At 44.5% G+C, this 23205-nt stretch overlaps 1 protein-coding gene across 1 annotated transcript in view; it reads left to right on the top strand.

Annotated features, from left to right (window-relative positions):
- Nucleotides 1-325: 325 nt before the first annotated feature.
- lrp4.L (LDL receptor related protein 4 L homeolog) overlaps nt 326-23205 on the top strand; it is a 46176-nt gene continuing 23296 nt past the window's right edge. The window contains exon 1 of the mRNA XM_018257330.2: nt 326-1422. Within this exon, the coding sequence (XP_018112819.1) occupies nt 1341-1422 (82 nt within the window). The 5' untranslated portion in view covers nt 326-1340. The remainder of the gene's footprint in view (nt 1423-23205) is intronic.

The raw sequence follows: 23205 nt of genomic DNA, 5'->3' as shown, positions 1-23205 counted from the left end.
TCACTCTTTACAAGTTTGTAAAAAGATCCAACAGGCTGCCCAGGAACAAACCATGTAGCTGTGGCGGGGGGGGGGGTGGAATTCCTTCAGTAGATACCTGTGTAGGTTAATATGCAGGATATGGATTACGATTAAAGCTTGAGGTTAAATACACAGGCATACACAAGTCCTTTTTGTAATGAAGGGGAAAGCGGCTCTGGGTTATTTGTGATTGTAAATAGATCACCATCACCCCCCCCCCGTAGAGGTGTCGCATTTGGTTTGTTCTGAAAGAAGCCTCTGAGGCAGCGACGGGAGAGGGAGGCAGAATTAAGGCGAGCGGGGGAGAGACAGGAGCTGGAGTGGGACGAGACAGAGAGGAGCGGAGAGTGAGGAGCTGAGAGTGAGGAGCTGAGAGTGAGGGAATGCGGCAGCAGAGGGCAGAGGGTCGGAGACAGTGAGGGAAGGGTCGGAGCAGGTCGGGTTTTGGGAGAGTGCAGGGAAGGAGGCTGGGGGAGTGCAGGGCAGGTAGAAGGTGAATGTGGCAGGGAAGGGACATGTAAGAGCTTGCGGGGCCACAGGCTCCTGTGTTGGGACTGAGAGAGGAGCTGAGACCCAGCCATGGCCACTGCTCTGAGCCCGGGCGTTTAAAAGGCTCATTCCCACAGAGACAGATCTGATCTGGAACTCTGGCCCCGACTCTGAGATCTCATCTGGCACCCGCACTCTTCAACCTTCCGATCTGGAATTCGGGCACAGCCTTGAGATCTTCCCCGTCTTGCTCATTGATCTAGAACCCAGACACAGCCTTCTACTGAATTTCGGAACTAAGGTACAGCCACGAGATCTGGAACCGGACACAGCTCTATATTGTGATCTAGAACCCGGACACAACCCTACTGTCTGATCTGGAACCCAAACTTAGTCATGAGATCTGCCCTGGAAACCGGGAACAGTCCTGTTGTCTGCTCTGGAATCCGGGCAAATCAGTGACATCACAGGAGGTACAACCCTGAGAACCCAGGCACCACAACCCTGAGGTTTATTTGAGGTCACCTCTGCTCTAGAACCTTCTATTCTGTGCTGCAACATGGACATTGTCTAGAATTTCTGCAATAGAACCTGGACATAAAATTTGAACAGTGCCTTGGTGTGACCTGGAACCTTATAACATCTTTCATCTTGCTCTGGTACCATCAAGCTGGACAGCCTGTTGGTTCTGCTTTGGGCCCATTAAAGGATACCATTCTTCTACTTTCGGGTTCTGGAACTTGAAGGGGGACACGGCGACCCCACTGAGCGGAATCTGATAGAGGGAAAGGGTCGCCTGTGCCTCTGACTGCAAGGGGAGAAGTGGAGTCATGCACAAACGCTGCACCAAACGATTTGATCGAAAGAACATGGAGCTGAGCGTGGCCTTGATTCTTCTTCTGTGTGCGATAGGTAAGAACCTGAGGAATGATACTGTACATGCCCCCACTCACCTAGTCTTCTGACTGCCTCTGTTTTACCTACTTCTGAGTTATTTATTAGTCCTATTTAATCACTGCTGCTGTTGTACCTACTATATACCTAAACGTGTTGCTCCTAGTATTGCAATTGCTCCTCAAGCACAACCAAATACTTCAATTGCCCCTCACCAAACCTATTATTATAACTGACCTTTACTGTCTCTACAGCACCTAGTAATGTAACTGACCCTGCGTTTACTAGTACTGTCCTTACTGTACCTGATAATGTTACTATCCCTGCTGATCCAAACACTGTGCACAACTGGACCAAATAATGAACATGTCTTTGCTGCAGAAATTGCCTCTTCTGCACCAAGCAGGGCCACGAAAATTCTGCCATTGAACTCCGGCCTTTTGTGGTACAGTAACTTGAGCCTAGAACCACTGTTACTACAACTGCCATTTCTGTACCTAGCACCCCCTTCTTGTAATAAACACATGGCACCTTCTGCACCTTGAACCTCTAGTGCTGCCATCTTTAGTTAGTACACCACTGCACCTAGAACCCTGGTACTGTATTGTACCTAGCTACCCTAATACTTGCATTTAGAACCCATATAACCTGGTAGTGTATTTGTTGCTGCGCCTAGCACACCTGGTAAAAAAGCTGCTGCTGCTGTATCTACTGGAACTGGTACTGTAATTGTTGCAGAACCTAGAACCACTGGTATTGTAACTGTTTTTGATACTGCTGATACTGTAATGGCTGCTGCATCTCATACCACCACTACTGCAACTGTTGTTACATCTAGTATCACTACTGAGCCTAATAGCACTGATACTCATCATTTAGTATCAATGGTGTGGTAACTGCTGTTACATCTAGTATCACTGGTATTAGTACTACTGAGCCTAATAGCACTGAAACTCATCAGTTAGTGCCAATGGTACTGTAACTGCTGTTGCATCTACTACTACTGGTACTGTACTACTTCTGATTTTGTAACTGCTGTGCATCTACTACCAATGGTACTGTAACTGCTGTAGAATCTGTATACTGTACAACTGTTGCTGCATCTAATACCAATGGCACTGTACCTACTGCTGCATCTAGAACCATTGATACTGTAAGTGCTTCTGCATCTACATTGTAGTACCATGGGAACTACAACTGCTGCAGTATCTCATACCACTGCCATTACATCTAGTACCCCTACATGTACTGTAGCTGCTCCTATATACTGTATAGTGCCACAAACCCTGGGACTGCTGCTACATCTAGTACTTATGTTCCTGCAACTGCTGCTCAATCTAGCACACCTATAGCATTAACTGTTGCTCAATATATTACCACTGCTTCTATAACTGGTGTGGCATCTAATACCACTAGTAATGTAATTGTCCTCTGCATCTAGTGCCACTGGTACTGAAATTACTGGCTCTGCATGTAGATACCCTTGATACAGTAACTACTGCCTTGTCTAGTATTGTCTCATTATCTTCTATACAAGGGCGTAATATATATATATATATATATATATATATATATATATATATATATATATATATATATATATATATATATATCTCTCTCACAAGCAAACTGAAGCACTCACATACAAAATAGGCATCTGCCTGGGTGCTGGTTACATAATAATACTGATAGCAACCAAAACAAAAGTGGTTTTTATTCCGACGTTTCGGCTCTAACACTCGAGCCTTCTTCAGGTTCACTTGCTGAAGAAGGCTCGAGTGTTAGAGCCGAAACGTCGGAATAAAAACCACTTTTGTTTGCACAAATCAAGCCCTGTGAGTGCATTTCTTTTGGTTGATATATATATAGTAGTAGTAGTAGTAGTAGTAGTACAACTGCCGTCCCTAGAGCCATGAAATTTGTATGTAGAGGTCGCCAGTTGTGCAATTATTGTGCCCAAGCATCATAGCAACATCCTTTGTAATACTGGGAAGATACCAATGTGAATTTAACAAGCAGGGGGGGATATTTATGAAGCACTATGGCAGCCATCCTTAAACGTCCTAAGCCCGGCCACACACTGAGTTTTATGATTGTTTTAATATAATATTTTTTTATTTCCAGGATGACCTAAATATGTTCAACCTTGCGTTGGGTCATAAGCCAAATGGGTACATTATAGGAGAACTTAACGTTTGCATGTTAAAGATGGTACAAATTTTCAGTTGGTCTTCATTATTTATTTCAAACTTTTTTTCAGCCTGCATCTGAAAACGCTGCCAGGTTGTCGGGGTCACAGACCCTAGCAACTATGAAAAAAAATTGTAATGCTTCAGTTTTTTGTTATTTGTATTTGTTATTGCTTATTGTTCTTTTCTGGCCTTCTGGTTTTCTTTTTCCTATTCAATTTTTTTTTTTTAAAAACGGCTTCCCGGTTGCTAGGGTAGTTAACGGCTAGCAACCAGAGTTAGAATGCTGAGCATGAGAGTAGGGTGACAAACAATTCAGACTGGGTTAATTCAAGGCCTTGTAAGCAGAGCGCTCAAGTTCAGCGTCTAGACCGTGTTGCTGAGATAACATGTCTGAGACGGTAACTAGCTGTTTTTTAGGGTTAATTTGGATTTATTCCGCCGTGGCTAAAGATGCCTTGGTTAGTTTATGCCGTACATCGGTAGTTGTCAGCTGTTCCCATGTATTGAGTCATGTACAATATGTCTGTGTTATATTGAAATGATGATGTCATAGAAGAGGACTGCGTGGAATGCGTGGGCCATAGGAAGCCTGGGTCTTACCCCTGAGTTTTGGACAGCGCTACAATAAGTCATTCATGTCAATGAAGCTCTTCGTTGTTTGGGTTTCCTTTCTTTCCTCTTTCTCATCCCCACAGTTAAATCTAACACAGGCCTCTCCAGGCAGCAGCGCTGCAGTTGGTCAGACCCGTTCGATTTTGCCACGAGACGAGTCAGACAGTTGCTCTCAGTCGAGTTTTCTACTGCGCAACAAGACTGCCGTTTTGTTGCTAGGAAACGCAGTTGCTTGTGCCTGAGCGAAATGTCAAAATCTTTAAAAGCAGAAACTAATTTCATTTCTTGCACTGGTTTCTACAAAGGCTAAAACTAAAACCCCTTTTTCTCTTTCAAGGACCATTTCCCCTTAATTACACGTCTGTCCTGGAACAGGAACCATGTTTCGTGCTATTTAAACAAAGGAGCAGATTGGATGTTGATATCTTTTATATGTTTGCAGTATAGCCCCCTGGCCCTCGTTGTACTGCAACTCCCAGCATCCTGCCGGTTCAAGGCTGTCCTTGTAATGTGCAGCAGATTGTTAGCCCTTTAGGACAGGGATTAGTTCCCATATGTTCTGCCCTTTGATGTAGTTCTGCCCTTCTGTACCTGATGTCTTGAGTTTGCTTCATGCAAAGATTAACCCCTTTGTGACTGGAGATGCTTGGGAACTACTTGCTTTCTTTGTGTTACTGTATGTATGTATGTATGTATGTAAGCCTGGTTTCCAGCACACATTCTGTTAGCATACATTGCCTGGGGGTTGTATGTTGTATGTATCATACACATCGTGATGTGCAGTCGTGCATCTGATGCAGGTACCAGCATTGCAGAATATCTAAGACGGCAAATAATTTCATTTTGTCATAAATGACCTTCAGACAGAGGAGATTCCTGGAGTATATAGATGATGGAATAGGTATTTTCCATTAATGACCTTCATACTGCAGCTCCCCAACAGAGTGCTGCCCTGCTTTATGGCAGCTGAGATTCTAGCTATATGTATAACAGAGCATTCTGTCCCAGTGGCTGTACAGATCCTATCTGATCCCCATTGTAAGCAGCAGTCCTGTCCTGCTTTATGGCAGCTGAGATTCTAGCTATCTGTATAACAGAGCATTCTGTCCCAGTGGCTGCACAGATCCTATATGATCCCCATTGTAAGCAGCAGTCCTGCCCTGCTTTATGGCAGCTGAGATTCTAGCTATCTGTATAACAGAACATTCTGTCCCAGTGGCTGCACAGATCCTATCTGATCCCCATTGTAAGCAACAGTCCTGTCCTGCTTTATGACAGCTGAGATTCTAGCTATCTGTATAACAGAACATTCTGTCCCAGTGGCTGCACAGATCCTATCTGATCCCCATTGTAAGCAGCAGTCCTGTCCTTCTTTATGGCAGCTAAGATTCTAGCTATCTGTATAACAGAGCATTCTGTCCCAGTGGCTGCACAGATCCTATCTGATCCCCATTGTAAGCAGCAGTCCTGTCCTGCTTTATGGCAGCTGAGATTCTAGCTATCTGTATAACAGAACATTCTGTCCCAGTGGCTGCACAGATCCTATCTGATCCCCATTGTAAGCAGCAGTCCTGCCCTGCTTTATGGCAGCTGAGATTCTAGCTATCTGTATAACAGAACATTCTGTCCCAGTGGCTGCACAGATCCTATCTGATCCCCATTGTAAGCAACAGTCCTGTCCTGCTTTATGACAGCTGAGATTCTAGCTATCTGTATAACAGAACATTCTGTCCCAGTGGCTGCACAGATCCTATCTGATCCCCATTGTAAGCAGCAGTCCTGTCCTTCTTTATGGCAGCTAAGATTCTAGCTATCTGTATAACAGAGCATTCTGTCCCAGTGGCTGCACAGATCCTATCTGATCCCCATTGTAAGCAGCAGTCCTGTCCTGCTTTATGGCAGCTGAGATTCTAGCTATCTGTATAACAGAACATTCTGTCCCAGTGGCTGCACAGATCCTATCTGATCCCCATTGTAAGCAGCAGTCCTGCCCTGCTTTATGGCAGCTGAGATTCTAGCTATCTGTATAACAGAACATTCTGTCCCAGTGGCTGCACAGATCCTATCTGATCCACATTGTATCATCACTGCAAGATTTTGCATCCAAATATTGGGATGGCCTTTGACCAGCAGGAAACAAACAAGGTGTCCATGGCTTTAAGAAACCTAGTAGTTAAAGTAGAACGAGTGAAATGAAAATACCCTGGATACTAGAAAAATATTTTGTGTATGTTGTCAGAGTATCCCTTTTCTCGTGTTAGCAAATGAGTAATTTAAGTCCTTGCTTTCAAGTCTGCAGCCCTCCAACTACAACTCGTATAATCATCTGAGTGGGAGTTTAGCCACTGGTTTAAATTCCCTGTTGGGAATAACAGTACAGCAACAACCAAAAGGCTGTAAATTCAACATTCTTGTAATGTAGTGACACATAGGTGCCTTTTTATGATTCAGTTATAGTTTGTATTCTTAGGTTACTACTAGCGGTGTCTTCCTCCTGTTCTAGATTGCTACAGGATATATAGATTACAAAGGGGAAGAAGACTTCTGTGTGGCTTTAAGTGGACACCATAAAGTTCTGCAAATAGTGACATATAAACTGAGACTTAGCCAGGAGTATTTCTGTCTCTTTGGCTTCCAAGGATGAGATGCTGCCTATAATAGCAGTGGGATAATTGTCTCTATGACTGTGGGATAGCAGGTATAGTAGGGAGAGATGGTGCCTATAGTAACAGTGGATAATAGTCTCTGGGAAGGGAGTGTGACTGTGGGATAGCAGGTATAGTAGGGAGAGATGGTGCCTATAGTAACAGTGGATAATAGTCTCTGGGAAGGGAGTGTGACTGTGGGATAGCAGGTATAGTAGGGAGAGATGGTGTCTATAGTAACAGTGGATAATAGTCTCTGGGAAGGGAGTGTGACTGTGGGATAGCAGGTATAGTAGGGAGAGATGGTGTCTATAGTAACAGTGGATAATAGTCTCTGGGAAGGGAGTGTGACTGTGGGATAGCAGGTATAGTAGGGAGAGATGGTGTCTATAGTAACAGTGGGATAATAGTCTCTGGGAAGGGAGTGTGACTGTGGGATAGCAGGTATAGTAGGGAGAGATGGTGCCTATAGTAACAGTGGATAATAGTCTCTGGGAAGGGAGTGTGACTGTGGGATAGCAGGTATAGTAGGGAGAGATGGTGTCTATAGTAACAGTGGATAATAGTCTCTGGGAAGGGAGTGTGACTGTGGGATAGCAGGTATAGTAGGGAGAGATGGTGTCTATAGTAACAGTGGGATAATAGTCTCTTTGAAGGGAGTGTGACTGTGGGATAGCAGGTATATAGTAGGGAGAGATGGTGCCTATAGTAACAGTGTTATAATAGTCTCTGGGAAGGGAGTGTGACTGTGGGATAGCAGGTATAGTAGGGAGAGATGGTGTCTATAGTAACAGTGGATAATAGTCTCTGGGAAGGGAGTGTGACTGTGGGATAGCAGGTATAGTAGGGAGAGATGGTGTCTATAGTAACAGTGGATAATAGTCTCTGGGAAGGGAGTGTGACTGTGGGATAGCAGGTATAGTAGGGAGAGATGGTGTCTATAGTAACAGTGGGATAATATTCTCTGGGAAGGGACAGTGTATGTGGAATTGCAGGTTTAGTAGAGAGATGGTGCCTATATTTGTATAGTGTTCTACTTATCTGAGGTTACTCTGTAGTACCAATCTATCAAATGTTTACTGCAGCTGAATGTATCCTGTGTGTCTCTAGAGCTACAGATCTGAATGGACGTCCTGCTTTAGAACTTATTAGTTCCAGCATTCACTCTAGAATGTGTTGGGAGTTGCAGTTCCGTAACATCTGGAGTGCCTCAGATTAAAGCTAATAAAGAGGATTTTATGCAGTTCAGCTGAATATGAAAAGCCTTATGTAGAGCGGGTAAAAAGGAGCAGTCCAAGCTTATGTTAATGTGGCGCTTTCATTGCGCTGCGCCGTTTCACGGTGACGTCTGCTTCGGCCGACTAATTACACCATTTTTCATAATGGGATCCTGAATGGTAGTAGGCGCTTTATTCTTAACGAGCAGTGAAACCTTTTTAATTGACCGGCTTTAGCCTTCCGAGTTCATTTGCTTTCTTTGGAATCCTGAGGGAACACTGGCAAGACCTTGTACTGGGATTAGCCCGGCCGATTTGCCATTCACATGCAAACTAGGCCCATTTGCTCTTCTTCTAATTGGTTATTCCTGCAGCCTGGATGCCCCCAGGGTTTGGATTCACTCTGAATAGACCTGGTTTAATCCATTGAGTGCCCCAGGCACTTGCAGGTTAGGGCAGAGCCTTTGGGCCCCAGAAGGGTTAAAACCAGGTGTTGCTCTTGCTCTGCACTGACACCTATTACCATTGAAATAAGGACGTGAATTTCATTTTATATTAAAGGGATACTGTCATGGAAAAACATGTTTTTTACAAAACACATCAGTTAATAGTGCTGCTTCAGCAGAATTCTGCACTGAAATCCATTTCTCAAAAGAGCAAACAGATTTTTTTTTTATATTCAATTTTGAAATCTGACATGGGGCTAGACATTTTGTCAGTTTCCCAGCTGCCCCAGTCATGTGACTTGTGCCTGCACTTTAGGATGGAATTACTTTCTGGCAGGCTGTTATTTCTCCTACTCAATGTAACTGAATGTGTCTCAGTGGGACCTGGATTTTACTATTGAGTGTTGTTCTTAGATCTACCAGGCAGCTGTTATCTTGTGTTAGGGAGCCGCTGTCTGGTTACCTTCCCATTGTTCTGTTGTTAGGCTGCTGGGGGGGGAGGGGGTGATATCACTCCAACTTGCAGTACAGCAGTAAAGAGTGATTGAAGTTTATCAGAGCACAAGTCACATGACTGGGGGCAGCTGGGAATTTGACAATATGTCTAGCCCCATGTCAGATTTCAAAACTGAATATAAAAAAATCTGTTTGTTCTTTTGAAAAATGGATTTCAGTGCAGAATTCTGCTGGAGCAGCACTTTCAACTGATGTGTTTTGAAAAAAACATGTTTTCCCATGACTTAAGTATAAATCCCAGCAGAGCTGGAGCATAACATTTGTTTTTCTAGTAGATGCATGCATCTGTATATATATGTAGGGTAAGGTAACTGGATCACAGTGACCAATCAGATATTTTCTTTAAGGGCAGAGACAGATGAGAAGATTCGGGGAGATTTAGTCGCCCAGCGACAAATACCCTCTTCTTTGGGCGACTAATCTCCCCAATCTGCCTCCCCGCCGTCTATGCTCTAAATCACCCGAGGAGTAGGCGGGTGACTAAATCTTCCCGAATCTTCTCGTCTGTCTCTGCCCTAAGTATTCTACCTGCAGCAGGCTAATCAGTGCTTAAAGGGGTGGCTCACATTTAAAGGGGTTGTTCACCTTTGAGTTAACCGAGTTAGTAGAGAGTGATATTCTGAGACAATTTGCAATTGGTTCTCATTTTTCCATTATTTGTGATTTTAAGTTATTTAGCTTTTCGTTCACAAGCTCTCCAATTTGAACTTCAAGAAAATCTGGTTGCTAGGGTCCGAAGTTTCAGTGACCCCCATATGAATGCTGGAAAGGATCCGAAGCAGAAGGTAAATAATTCAAAAGCCATACAAAATAGATAATGAAAACCAATTAAAAAGTTACTTAGATTTGCCCATTCTATAACATGCTAAACGTTAACGTAGTGAACCACCCGTTTAAGTTAACTTTTTATGTTATGCAATGGCTAATTCTAAGCAATTTTTTCATTGGTCTTCATTTTTATAGTTTTTGAATCATTTGACACCTTCTTCTGACTCTTTGCAGCTTTCAAATGGGGGTCACTGACCCCGTCTAAAATAACAAGTGCTCTGTAAGGCTACAAATGTATTGTCATTGCTACTTTTTATTACTCGTCTATCTATCCAGGCCTTCTCCTATTCAGCCCTACCCAGCACCTGCACTGACCCTGCTGGGAGCTGTAGTCTAGCCACACTCTGGAGTAGGTTAATGTATAGATATTTTCCTTTTTGATTGACTTTCCCTTGGCCACCATAAAAAAACATGGGGCTCTTATTAGTCGTAAATACTGGATTAAAGGGCACACTGACCACCTGGGCCTCATGGCAATTTAGTAGAATGGGGCACCCAAGGGTATATTAAAATAAATTATGGCAGTGGGCTGGAGAAGAGCACCCCTAGCTTCTACGATCATTTGCTAAATGTAACAGTCACGTGCCAATAGCTGAGGATGGGGTGGCAGAGATTGTCCTGTTTTACCAATATATGTTGAAATTGCTGTTTATTTGGGCCTCATGGGGCCTCTATACCTCATGGGGCCCCCCTGGGTCTTCTTCCTTTGTAGTTACGCCCCTAATAGCTGGGCATAGACATGGCTGCAGGTAAGTTGGCCTGTGGCCTACATAGGGAGAAACCATGATTCCCGGCACAGAAACCGCAGATAATATGGTAGAACATTCATAATTGAAAGAAAACACATTGTAGCATGTAATGCACATGCATGTTTACACAAGGGCTCTTACAACATGCCTTTCCCTTTAAATACTCTGCTTCTTCATGACCTAGAATTTTAATGAGCTATCAATCAATGTATAACTTTGGCAAAAGTTTAATTAATGTTCCAACGTATCTGGCGGACTAGTTCCTAATACAGATTAATTAAATAGGAAACCCTGAAGTAATGATTTCAAAGGGAACTCGGGGCTGACGCACCCTCCCAGGTGGATGATAACTGTGTTAAGAGGCGGTTAGGGTTAGGGGCTGCTGCTTAGGGGGACGAAGGTTGGTGCCAAGTTGCAGGTGTCTAACCATTTACAAAAGCTTGTGAGATGGGTGCACATGTACTCATGCCAGGTGTTTGTGCTGCTCTGAGGGCACACACCTTCTATCCAGAGTTATCATGGGGTGGGGACCTCAAGAACCCTGCTAGTGATGCCCAGATTAGACCAAAACCAGGTTTCATAGGCTGTTAGGGTTCTTGGTGGCTTTTCCTTAGAAGCTCGAGTCACAGAGACCTAGGTACCCATGACCATTGACCTTGGTTGAGCAGGGCTTGGTAAAGGGCAGGGTACGGTAGGCTTCAGGTCAAGAATTTCTCAACCTGTTTGGACCCTACTCATAGCTGAGCCTCAGCCAGGAAGAAGAGCTATGTAAAAAGGTTTGGCTGGAACGGATGGTAGTGGTTGTCCATTGATGGAGATTGTCACAGGTAGCCCTTGAGCTCTGATTGTTCTTGGCATCATTAGATGCAAGAAAGTCCATCTGTATTTTTATCCTTTCAATGGAGTGCTGCACCGCCCTGTGGAATATGCTGGATATTCATAATGATTATAATGATGACATCATACAAACAGTAGCTGACATCATCATGCATGGCTGGACAGTATCTTGCAAAGGAGCTGCCAGTACAGTCCCTCCTATAATTGCCACATATGTTCAGCCTTCTCTATCACATTGTAATATGGTTGGATCATACCAAGAGCAGCTGTCTTTGGGGCAATTTAAGGACTCCTCCAATTTCCAGTTAATATTTATAGGACATTTGTTTAGAATTACATCTTCTTTAAAAAAAATGTTTTTTTCTTTTAAAGTTTTCAGCTTTGCCCCGCCCCCCGCAACCACACAAGAATCAATTTACATTGTAATTACTGGGAAAACACATGGGCCCATCAACAATGAGGCTTTACAAGGCTTGTTAAATATGAACTCTCACACTCGGGAAGCTCCGGCGATGTGAAGAACATGTCACTCACTGGCCTGAAGTTAAAATTAGATTTTGTCAGGACAAAGCTGCCGAATGGACAGGCACAGGTGGCGGTGGTATTAAAATAAATAGGATTTCACGCCCCGGGAAGGGAAGTTGATGAGCATAAGAGCCAAATTGGGAAGGGGGGGGTGTAACATGGGAAGGAATGTTCTGTGCAGTTTGGAAGAAAAGGGCAAGAAGGGGAAAGTAGAGGATGGCTGACACATCATGGACCTTTGTAATATATTAGGCAAGGGCCACGATTCAAATATAATAATTGAAATGGGAAACATAATATATATTAAATGTATGTATGGCACATATAAACAGTATTTGTTCCAGTTTCTTAGCACAGATAGGTCTAAGGCAGTGGTTGTTGGATCCTTTCAGCTCAGGCCTTTAAGAGGTGCAACCTTTGGTGAGGGTCTTCTTCAGCTTATAATGGTGTTATACAGATATAGGAACATAGTGGTCTATGCAAACAGACAGTTTGTTTAGAAATATGCATGGGCAGACTGGTGAGTGCCCATGGAGCCAGATTTGGCTATCTACCCTTTGTCAGGACCCAGCAGGTTATATTTATAGGTGATGTTGTCTCTGTTGATATGAGAGTTTGTCTTTGAGCCTTCTGCTTGCTGGATGCCACCCAAGTAACATTCCTTTACTGAAGAGCTTTGTCAACAGCACTTCCCATCCGCCCCTTCACTTTCATTACTGGGAGAACTTAAAGCATAAGTGATCGGGGCGAGACGAGAGCCAGACAGTTCTTTCCCCAAATATATAGAATTAAGGTGGCCATACACGGATAGATCCGCTCGTTTGGCGATGTCGCCAAACGAGCGGATCTCCCTCCGATATGCCCACCTTGAGGTGGGCAATATCGGGCTGATCCGATCGTGGGCCCTAGGGCCCAACGATCGGATCCTAGCGTTCGCCAAACGGGCGGTCGGATCGCGGGACCGCATCAACGAACAGATGCGGCCGCGATCCGACGGGATTTTTAACCCCATCCGATCGAGATCTGGCCGACTTTCGGCCAGATCTCGATCGGGGAAGCCCGTCGGGGGCCCCCATACACGGGCCAATAAGCTGCCGACTTGGTCTGTCGGCAGCTTTTATCGGCCCGTGTATGGCCACCTTTAGGTGGTGAATGGAGCAGCAGCAGGAATGCCAGATAAGAGATGTATTTGTATCTGTGCTAGGATCTTTCTACCATCTGTTGAGCTCTCCGTTGGAGCCAGCAGCAGGATCTGTTCCATGAGGTTGTCATCATCCTGTATTGTATTCTCAAATCCCCAAAGATGGTTTGCAATGTAACCGGTGATAGACCAACGTAGACATTCAAGTAAAAGTCAGTTTAAACAGATGGTCAGGGCCCGAACTGCCTCCTTGTGATGCAACTTTTGGCGACTTCGGAAAATGATGTGCACCGATTGCCATCCCGGTGGCAATTTATGTTCTAACTGACGGGTGGCAGTTCGGGGAGATTAGTCGCCCCAAAGAAGAGGAGAGTTGTCGCTGGGCGACTAATCTCCCTGAATCTCAGCGTGTGTCTCTGCCCTAAAGGCTACCAATTTCCCATTGGCTTGGAGACGTATTCTGTCCCCATTATTCATCTTAGGAAACATTGCGTAATAGAAAATGCTTTATCCCATCACGTGGGAGTCCCCACACTTCCCACCATGACAGGAGCCCCTCTTTCTACTAAACTCAATACGTGAGTGGTCACATGAGCCGGTTGCAGAAGGAATTGCTGCTACATTTGCTGCTCTGGTGGCTGCGGTGCAGAAGAAATCTCATTCCTTGTGTAGTGAGGGGTGTATAGAAAAGAAGGGGGTGGGTTGAGGGAAGGATCGGGATACTTGTAAGTACTTGCAGTGATAGACAATTATTTTGTTCTCCTTCTTGTAAACAACCGTTAACCCTGTGTGGAGCAGAGAGGTGCATTACAGCTACAGCAGTTTTACACATTCAGACAATAGCTGAACCCATGCAGAATGAAGAGGAGGGTTGTGTGCATATTATTACCTCCTGCTCATCAACACAGGGCTTTGGGGATAGTCTCTCTCAAATAGTCTAATAATACAGTGCAAGTGTTGGGTTGACCCCCCCCCCCCTCAGTCTGTAATAGACCAACAATATAGTACAGTTCCCCCCCTCCAAGCAAACAGACCAATGGAAGAGATGGGGTGTATGTATATTACTGACTGACAAGCCATAAATACAGACCGACGAGCTTTAGGCATATTATCCCTCAAACAATTTAATAATGCAAGTATTGGGTTGAGCACTCTGTGATGGATCAGTAAAAGGCTCCGTGCTTAACTTGCCCTGTAGACAGACCAACAATACAATGGAATAATGGGCTGTGTGTATATTGGTTCCAAACCAGACCATACCATGAACAAGAGGTAGGCATGATGCTTATTAGATCTCCCACAAGTACAAGAGTTATAGGCTCTATGGACATCTATGGCAGACCAGCACCATAGCACTAGAGATGGGCCCTTTGTTCTGGTTTTGCTGACTTACTTGGAGGTGGTTCCGACTGAATTTAAGTTTCTTTTTCCAAAGCAGATCATCAGCCCAAACGTTAAGTTGAACCCATAAAGCTTTTTCTGTTATATCACACCATTGGCCATCACGTTATGCGCTGCTGTACATCATCTGCACAGTCAGTGTTTATACATAAAGAACTGCTAAATGAACAAGCCTCATTAAACCACGGATCCAGGGTTATTAGCAGAGATGGAATAATCTGATTTCCCAGACTATTAAGAACTTTGTTTCTCCATTTATCAGCTCTACTAGGGATGCCTGTTACCACTAACATACCAGTCCTGGGTCCGTGTGCAGATTGCAAGCTCCTCTCCTTGGGCAGGAGTTCATGGAACATGAGAGAGAAATGACAGTGACTTTTGTCTGCTTTTAGTTGTGGTACTGGGGTAAATTGATGATGTTGGTACCATGAAGACTGGTGACTGTCATACTCCGTGTCTGCATCTCTGGCCAATTTTGTTCTGTTGTACATGCTTGGCCCTCTTAAAGGGCTACTATAGTTCATAGTGTATAGTTAGAAGAGCATACAAACTTCTTGCAGATTGTCCTCGGCTGGTATCGAACCTAGGACTCCAGGTAGCAATGCAACCCACTGTGTCAACCATTTATGTTTGTCTAATATAATGTTTCTTTATCACCTTCTACTGTGTCATAATTCACGATTATGTGCAGGGTTGGACTGGGCTGGCGGGCCCAGTGTGTGCCCCCTGATTTTATCCCTCAGCCTCATAACTAGAGAAGATAAGGTTTCGGCTGGGGCAGAGGGCTCCTATGTTGGGGACCCCATGGCGGAACCTCCGGTGGGCTTCAACCCTCCAATACGATGCTGATTATGCCTAATATCAGTGTCTGTTAAACTTAAAATCACCCCACAGGCTTCAAGTCTCTACTTTACAACCCAAGATGGATCATTTATGTAGACCCTGGACAGAAGTTCAAGAGCATTAAGAGGTACAGCAGGGCATTCCTAAAGTGAACCCTTTATGGGGGTGGCTGCAGGTCTCTGAGATGGAAGGCAGAATGCAAAGTGCAAAAACATGGCTGATTGTGCCCATGTTTTGCACTTTGCACCCTACCTTCTAGGTCTTAAATGACCTAGAAGATATTTTGGGAGTTTTATCTCAGACAAAATCAGAGTGGTACTTGCTGCTGAATTGCTTGCTGTATGTTAACCCGCCAGCTCTGACCCCTCAGTAAGACGCTTACAGTGTTCTATTTTAGACCCCCCCCCGGTGAACGAGGAGAGGAAAACGTCAGCTCAGCACAGTGTGATCAGCATTAGGGGAACGTTCCATCACAAGCCTCCAGCGGAATCCATATCTGTTTTGTCATTTGCATACTCCTGCTGCATAGGGATTAGCTCCTCTAGCAAGTTATGAAAATAACTGAGAATACAGCATCTAGGGAATAAAATATAAGAATAAATGCATATATTTGCCTGAAACGTTGTTTCTGATGTTCTGGGAAGAGCTGGGGGATAAGCAGGTATATTAGGTATATAAATAGGGATAAGTAGGTAAAATGATGGCTGTAACACCGTAAGTCGGCATCACCCAAACTGCTGCCCTTTGTGTGTTGTGAAAAGCTTAAGGTTGCGCAACACTCATATGAAGTGGAAATGTTGCCATCTTGTCCGGCAACACAATCTTCATGTCCCACTGTCGAATCTTGTTCTACTACCTCCATCTCGTTCCACTGTTTCCATCTTGTCCTATTGTCATCAACTTCTTCCACTGTTTCATCCTTGTCTAACTGCCTTCAACTTGTTTCTATATCTCCATGTCTTCTTTCCTCTATCTAGTCTTTGTCCTACTGTCTTCATTTCCTAATGTCTTCATCTTGTCTATTTCCATTTTGATGTATTTCCTATTGGTACTATTTTGTCCTATTGTCTCCATCATCTTCACTGTCACCATTTCCTAGTGTCTACATCTTGCCGGACTATCTCCATCTTGATGTATTTCCTACTGGTACTATTTTGCCATTTTGTCCTACTGTCTCCATCATCTTCACGGTCACCATTTCCTAATGTCTTCTTCTTGCCCATCTATCTCCATCTTGATGTATTTCCTATAGAGATACACCCAATCCACTATTTTGGATTCGGCCGAACCCCCGAATCCTTCTCGAAAGATTCGGCCGAATACCGAACCAAATCCTAATTTGCATATGCAAATTAGGGGTGGGAAGGGGAAAACATTTTTTACTTCCTTGTTTTGTGACAAAAAGTCATGCGATTTCCCTCCCGCCCCTAATTTGCATATGCAAATTAGGATTCGGTTCGGCCTGGCAGAAGGATTCGGCTGAATCTGAATCCTGCTGAAAAAGGCCAAATCCTGACCGAATCCCGAATCGAATCCTGCATCCCTAATTTCCTACTGGCACTATTTTGTCCTACTGTCCATGTCCAACTGCCTTCATTTGGTCCTACTGTTTCCATCCTGTTCCACTTTGCTCAATTCTTCCTTCCACTATCTTATATTTGTCCTACTCCATTTCCTAGTGTCTTCATCTTGTCTGTCTATATCCATCTTGTTCTATTTCCTACTGGTACCATTTTGTCCTACTGTCCCCATCTTCTTTACTTTCTCCATATCCTAGTGTCTTCATCTTGTTTTACGTCTCCATCTTGTTCTCTTGTCTCCATTTCCTTCTGTTGCCCTCTTGTTCTGAAATCAGCATCTTGCCCAGTACTGTTTGGCACCTTGGCACTAGACGCAAGTTGTATGTAGTGTCCTAGTCCTAACAATTTTTTTTTCCTTAAGCCCCAAGAATTCCGGCTACTGGATCCTCCACCTTAATCTACCTTGGTGGGGGCAAGAAAGAGCGGCAGGAGCGATTCCTGTGCTACTGTATTTCTACCTTGGTTGTTGCTGCTACCATTCCTATTTACAACTGTGCCCCCCCATTGAAGTGCAGAGCCCAAGGCAGTGACCCCCCTATTCAAACCCCATAAAGACACCTACTGTATGTTGACAGTTTCCTCATTTTTCATTTCTTTACTTCTTTCTCTGTTGTCCCCAATTTCCTTCATATCTAATTTGTGGGTGGTTGAGGGGGGAGAATAAGGGGAACTCTTCACCCTCTTTAATTGTTGAGTTGGTTGCCCCGGCGATTGCTGTATGGGTGAACGCTTTGCTTTATTGCCACTCTATAAAAGAACTTCCCAGCGAGTAGATCTTCCTCTGCATTAACTCAATTATTCCTTCTTAATGCACAAATATGCAGCCCCCTCCACTTTTTCTTTTCCTCTGTGCCCCCCTCTTTTTTTTTTTTTTCTCTTGCCATGTAATCTCACCCCCCTCCATTCCCATTCTGTCCCCCCACTGTGCTTCGGGGCGAATCTTCCCCAGCAGGGGATTGTGGGAATGTTTTAGTCCTTGCTCACCCCTGGAGCAGATAATAAGAGGCTTCAGAAAGCAGACCCTAGGAGCCTGGCTACTATGCAGGACCAGGAACAGTAGGGGACTCCTTGTCTTTGTATAAAGAGGCCTTGCACAATCCCTGCTTATTTCTTTACACTTCACTGGGAAGAGAATGGGGGGGGGTTTTAGTTTCTCAAATAAAAATAGAAACACTTTTCACTTTGTGCATGTTTTGTGGAGATGCTGTCCCTGTTGTGTGTTTGTGTAGTGGAGGTTAGGGTTGTGTTGTCTACGTAGTGCGCCCCTCTTTCCCCTTCCAACAATAACTCAGCACCTGCAGTGCCGGCTCACAATGGATCCTCTTATAAACCCCCCGCCTCTCGCTCTGGCCCCCTGCTGGTTCTCAGAACGCCAGCTCTGTGCGACAATAATACGTGGCTCAGTGACTGCCACTGGCTCCGGGCAAATATTTCCAAGTGTTGTACTAAGCAGGTCATTTTATTTGTCGTATTCAGGGAAAGGGAAACTAACCCCCTCTTCCCCAACCCTGCTTTTATGTATTTACGTGTTTGGGGGGATATCTTTAGTAGTGGCAGGGTACAACAGACTTTGTATAGCCCCAATATTTACATAAAGCAAGACTTTCTGACCTATGGACCTTTCTCTGTTGTTGAAGTACAGTTTCCACTCCGACATCCAGCTTTTAACGCTACTTGGAGCTGAGTTTCAGCTGAAGGACTGCAGTTTGGGTACCACTAGAAACTGTTGGCATCTTGCCTTTCTATCCTGTAATACTACTTGCCATATTATACTATTATACATACAGTTGCAGTCTTGCCCTGCTATCTCCATCATGTCCTACTATCACCACCTTGCCCTACAATCTTTATTTTGCCCCTACTGTCTCCACCATTCCTTACTGGCTTTGCCTTGCTCTACTTTGTCAATCTTGCCCTACTGTCTCTGTCTTGCCCTAAAGTCTCCATCTTGCCATACAATCTTCATTTTGCCCCAATTTCTCCACTATGCCCCACTGACTTTTCCCTACTGTCTTCAACTTGCTCCACTTTTACACCCTGCCCTACTGTCTCCATCTTGCCTTACTCTCTCCATCTTGCTCTATTGTCTTCTCCTTGCCATACTATCTCCATTTTGTCTTACGGTCTTCATCTTGCCCTACTATCACTAATGTGCCTTACTGTCACCACCTTGCCCTACCGTCTCCGTCTTGCTCTACTGTGTCCGTCTTGCCCTACAATCTTTATATTGCCCTTACTGTCTCCACCATGTCGTACTGGCTTTGCCTTGCCCTACTTTGTCAATCTTGCCTATGTTCTCCATCTTGCCATACAATCTATTCTGCTCCTACTATTTCCACCTTGCCCTACTCTCTTCAACTTGCCCCACTATCACACACTGCCCTATTGTTGTCTCCATCTTGTCTTACTCTCTTCATCTTGCCTTACTATCACCACTCTGCCCTACTGTCTTCATCTTGCCCTACTACGACAACTCTGCCCTACTGTCTCTGCCTTGCACTACTGTCTTCATCTTGCCCTACTGTCTTCATCTTGCCCTACTATGACCACCCTGCCCTACTGTCTCAGTCCTGCCCTACTTTCTGTACCTCAACCTGCTGTCATCAACTAGGCATCTTATCGTGCTATCACCATGTTGTCCTAATATAACCTAATATAACTACTATTTCCCACTCTTCCTACACAGTCATTGGGTGTACACCTATAGGCCATAACTATGTTTTGACTGCAGAGACTTCTCCATGTAATTGCTGTGGGTCACACCTTCTTATGTTCACACCCATCATTGTGTTCAAACAATAAACACTTTGATGGTGCTACAAGCTCATCCCACTGACTGTAATGTGAAGTGCTGTGTGTAGGGTTGTCACCTTTACCCTTCTCTTAATGTGGATATTGAAGTCAGGGGGCTGGGTATTGATTTCCAAGAATAGAATGTTCCAAACTGGTGATTCCCAATAAATATATTCCCATGTTCTCTAATATTCCCTCTCCATATTTAGCTATTTGGAAGCACCACCGGTGCTATTACACGCTTGTTCTAAACTGGCATTACTGGAAAGCGATGGGCGGCTTCAATTTGTTTCATGTGCCCCTTCCTCTCCAGGTGCCCTTTAATTGTGTCTAATAAGCATTACCTTCTGAACAAGGGAGTAAATCAGCCCTGAATGCTGACAGAACAAGCCCATGGGGTTGGGTGATGTTATCTGGGCTGCTGCCTGGGGTTCCCCCTTGTCGTTATGTGTATGGCTAGCTTTAGGGTAATGGCACATGGGGAGATGTCGGCTGCAGTAAAAATGCTACTACAGGCATCAAAGCTCTTAAAAATGTCATTCCTTTTTCTAATATCACTGCAGGTAAATTATATTACTTGGGGTGATTCCGCTTAATCACAGCGAAATGCCAAACAGAGCGACAGATCCTATCTGATCCCCATCATAAGCAGCAGTCCTGTCCTGCTTTATGGCAGCTGAGATTCTAGCTATCTGTTTAACAGAGAATTCTGTCCCAGTGGCTGCACAGATCCTATCTGATCCCCATTGTAAGCAGCAGTCCTGTCCTGCTTTATGGCAGCTGAGATTCTAGCTATCTGTATAACAGAACATTCTGTCCCAGTGGCCGCACATATCCTATCTGATCCCCATTGTAAGCAGCAGTCCTGTCCTGCTTTATGGCAGCTGAGATTCTAGCTATCTGTTTAACAGAGCATTCTGTCCCAGTCGCTGCACAGATCCTATCTGATCCCCATTGTAAGCAGTAGTCCTGTCCTGCTTTATGGCAGCTGAGATTCTAGCTATCTGTATAACAGAACATTCTGTCCCAGTGGCTGCACAGATCCTATCTGATCCCCATTGTAAGCAGCAGTCCTGTCCTGCTTTATGGCAGCTGAGATTCTAGCTATCTGTATAACAGAGCATTCTGTCCCAGTGGCTGCACAGATCCTATCTGATCCCCATTGTAAGCAGCAGTCCTGTCCTGCTTTATGGCAGCTGAGATTCTAGCTATCTGTATAACAGAACATTCTGTCCCAGTGGCTGCACAGATCCTATCTGATCCCCATTGTAAGCAGCAGTCCTGTCCTGCTTTATGGCAGCTGAGATTCTAGCTATCTGTATAACAGAACATTCTGTCCCAGTGGCTGCACAGATCCTATCTGATCCCCATTGTAAGCAGCAGTCCTGTCCTGCTTTATGGCAGCTGAGATTCTAGCTATCTGTATAACAGAGCATTCTGTCCCAGTGGCTGCACAGATCCTATCTGATCCCCATTGTAAGCAGCAGTCCTGTCCTGCTTTATGGCAGCTGAGATTCTAGCTATCTGTATAACAGAACATTCTGTCCCAGTGGCTGCACAGATCCTATCTGATCCCCATTGTAAGCAGCAGTCCTGTCCTGCTTTATGGCAGCTGAGATTCTAGCTATCTGTATAACAGAACATTCTGTCCCAGTGGCTGCACAGATCCTATCTGATCCCCATTGTAAGCAGCAGTCCTGTCCTGCTTTATGGCTGAGATTCTAGCTATCTGTATAACAGAGCATTCTGTCCTAGTGGCTGCACAGATCCTATCTGATCCCTATTGTAAGCAGCAGTCCTGTCCTGCTTTATGGCAGCTGAGATTCTAGCTATCTGTATAACAGAACATTCTGTCCCAGTGGCTGCACAGATCCTATCTGATCCCCATTGTAAGCAGCAGTCCTGTCCTGCTTTATGGCAGCTGAGATTCTAGCTATCTGTATAACAGAACATTCTGTCCCAGTCGCTGCACAGATCCTATCTGATCCCCATTGTAAGCAGCAGTCCTGTCCTGCTTTATGGCAGCTGAGATTCTAGCTATCTGTATAACAGAGCATTCTGTCCTAGTGGCTGCACAGATCCTATCTGATTTTATACAGCTTTATTTGGCAGTGCAAATAATTTACCCTGTATTGGCCATACGACAGTGTCCCTTCCCCTCTGTGTCGCAGCACAAGAGACTGGGGAAAGGCAGACTATAAAGGGGACATTGTCCTGCAGGAACAATACATGTGTGTGCGCGTGTGTGGGGGGATGGGGGGCCATGTCTGATAAGGGCAAGGGACTGGGGGTAAGTGAAGTGGGTCACTGTCAGTTGGGATTTCATATGGAATGTGGGTGGTGACTTCTGATAAAAAAGGTAGTGGAGGATATTCCCCGGAGACTTCAGGCCCATTGATCCATTTGTTTGTTTATATAAAGGCTAGGCAAGCCCTAAATGGATAATGGGGTGATTATAAACAAAATTTGGTGCTGAACCACAACTCTCAGACCCTGTAAAGCCTCTGGCGACAGAGTGGATTTGGCTTGTTATTTCTGCTACCTGCTTATAAAAGTAAATTCCCTATGCAAAGGAACATGGCTAGACCGTATTATTTCATAGCTATATTACTTATTGGCCTTAGTGCGAGAGCAGGGCTGGAAAAAAATCTGCAGTTGCTCGTAGCAACCCACAATATCTTGCATTTTATTTTCTAATTTGTAGGTTATTTAAAAAATCCTAATTTCCCTGGTGCAATATAAAAGCTATGTTTTTGGAGTAATGGAAGAAACCAATGCAGACATACAAACGCATATAGAGCTCTCGGCCCCCCAGTTAACCAGTGCACTACTGGGCTCTATATTTTTATTTGTGCTTGAATTCCCTGTTTGTGAAGACTATTGCACAATGATGCACAGTAATGCATAGTGATGCCCAGTAATGCATAGTGATGCCCAGTAATATCCAGTAATGCATAGTGATGCCCAGCAATGCCCAGTGATGCCCAACAATGCATAGTGATGCCCAGTAATGCCCAGTAATGCATAATGATGCCCAGTGATGCCCAGTAATGCCCAGTGATGCCTAGTAATGCACAGAGATGCCCAATAATGCATCGTGATGCCTAGTAATGCACAGTGATGCCCAGTAAAATCCAGTAATGCATAGTGATGCCCAGCAATACATAGTGATACCCAGTAATGCCTAGTGATACCCAGCAATGCACAGTGATGCCCAGTAATATCCAGTAATGCACAGTGATGCCCAGTTATGCAGAGTGATGGCCAGTAATACCCAGTAATGCCCAGTAATACACAGTAATGCATAGTGATACCCAGTAATGCACAGTGATGCCCAGCAATACCCAGTAATGCATAGTGATGCCCAGTGATGCCAGTAATGCCCAGTTATGCAGAGTGATGGCCAGTAATACCCAGTAATGCACAGCGATGCCCAGTAATACCCAGTAATGCATAGTGATACCCAGTAATGCACA

Source organism: Xenopus laevis, chromosome 4L (assembly GCF_017654675.1).
Source record: "Xenopus laevis strain J_2021 chromosome 4L, Xenopus_laevis_v10.1, whole genome shotgun sequence".
Taxonomy (NCBI): domain Eukaryota; kingdom Metazoa; phylum Chordata; class Amphibia; order Anura; family Pipidae; genus Xenopus; species Xenopus laevis.
Note: the sequence above shows the minus strand (reverse complement) of the source record. Positions and strands in the feature narration are given on the sequence as shown.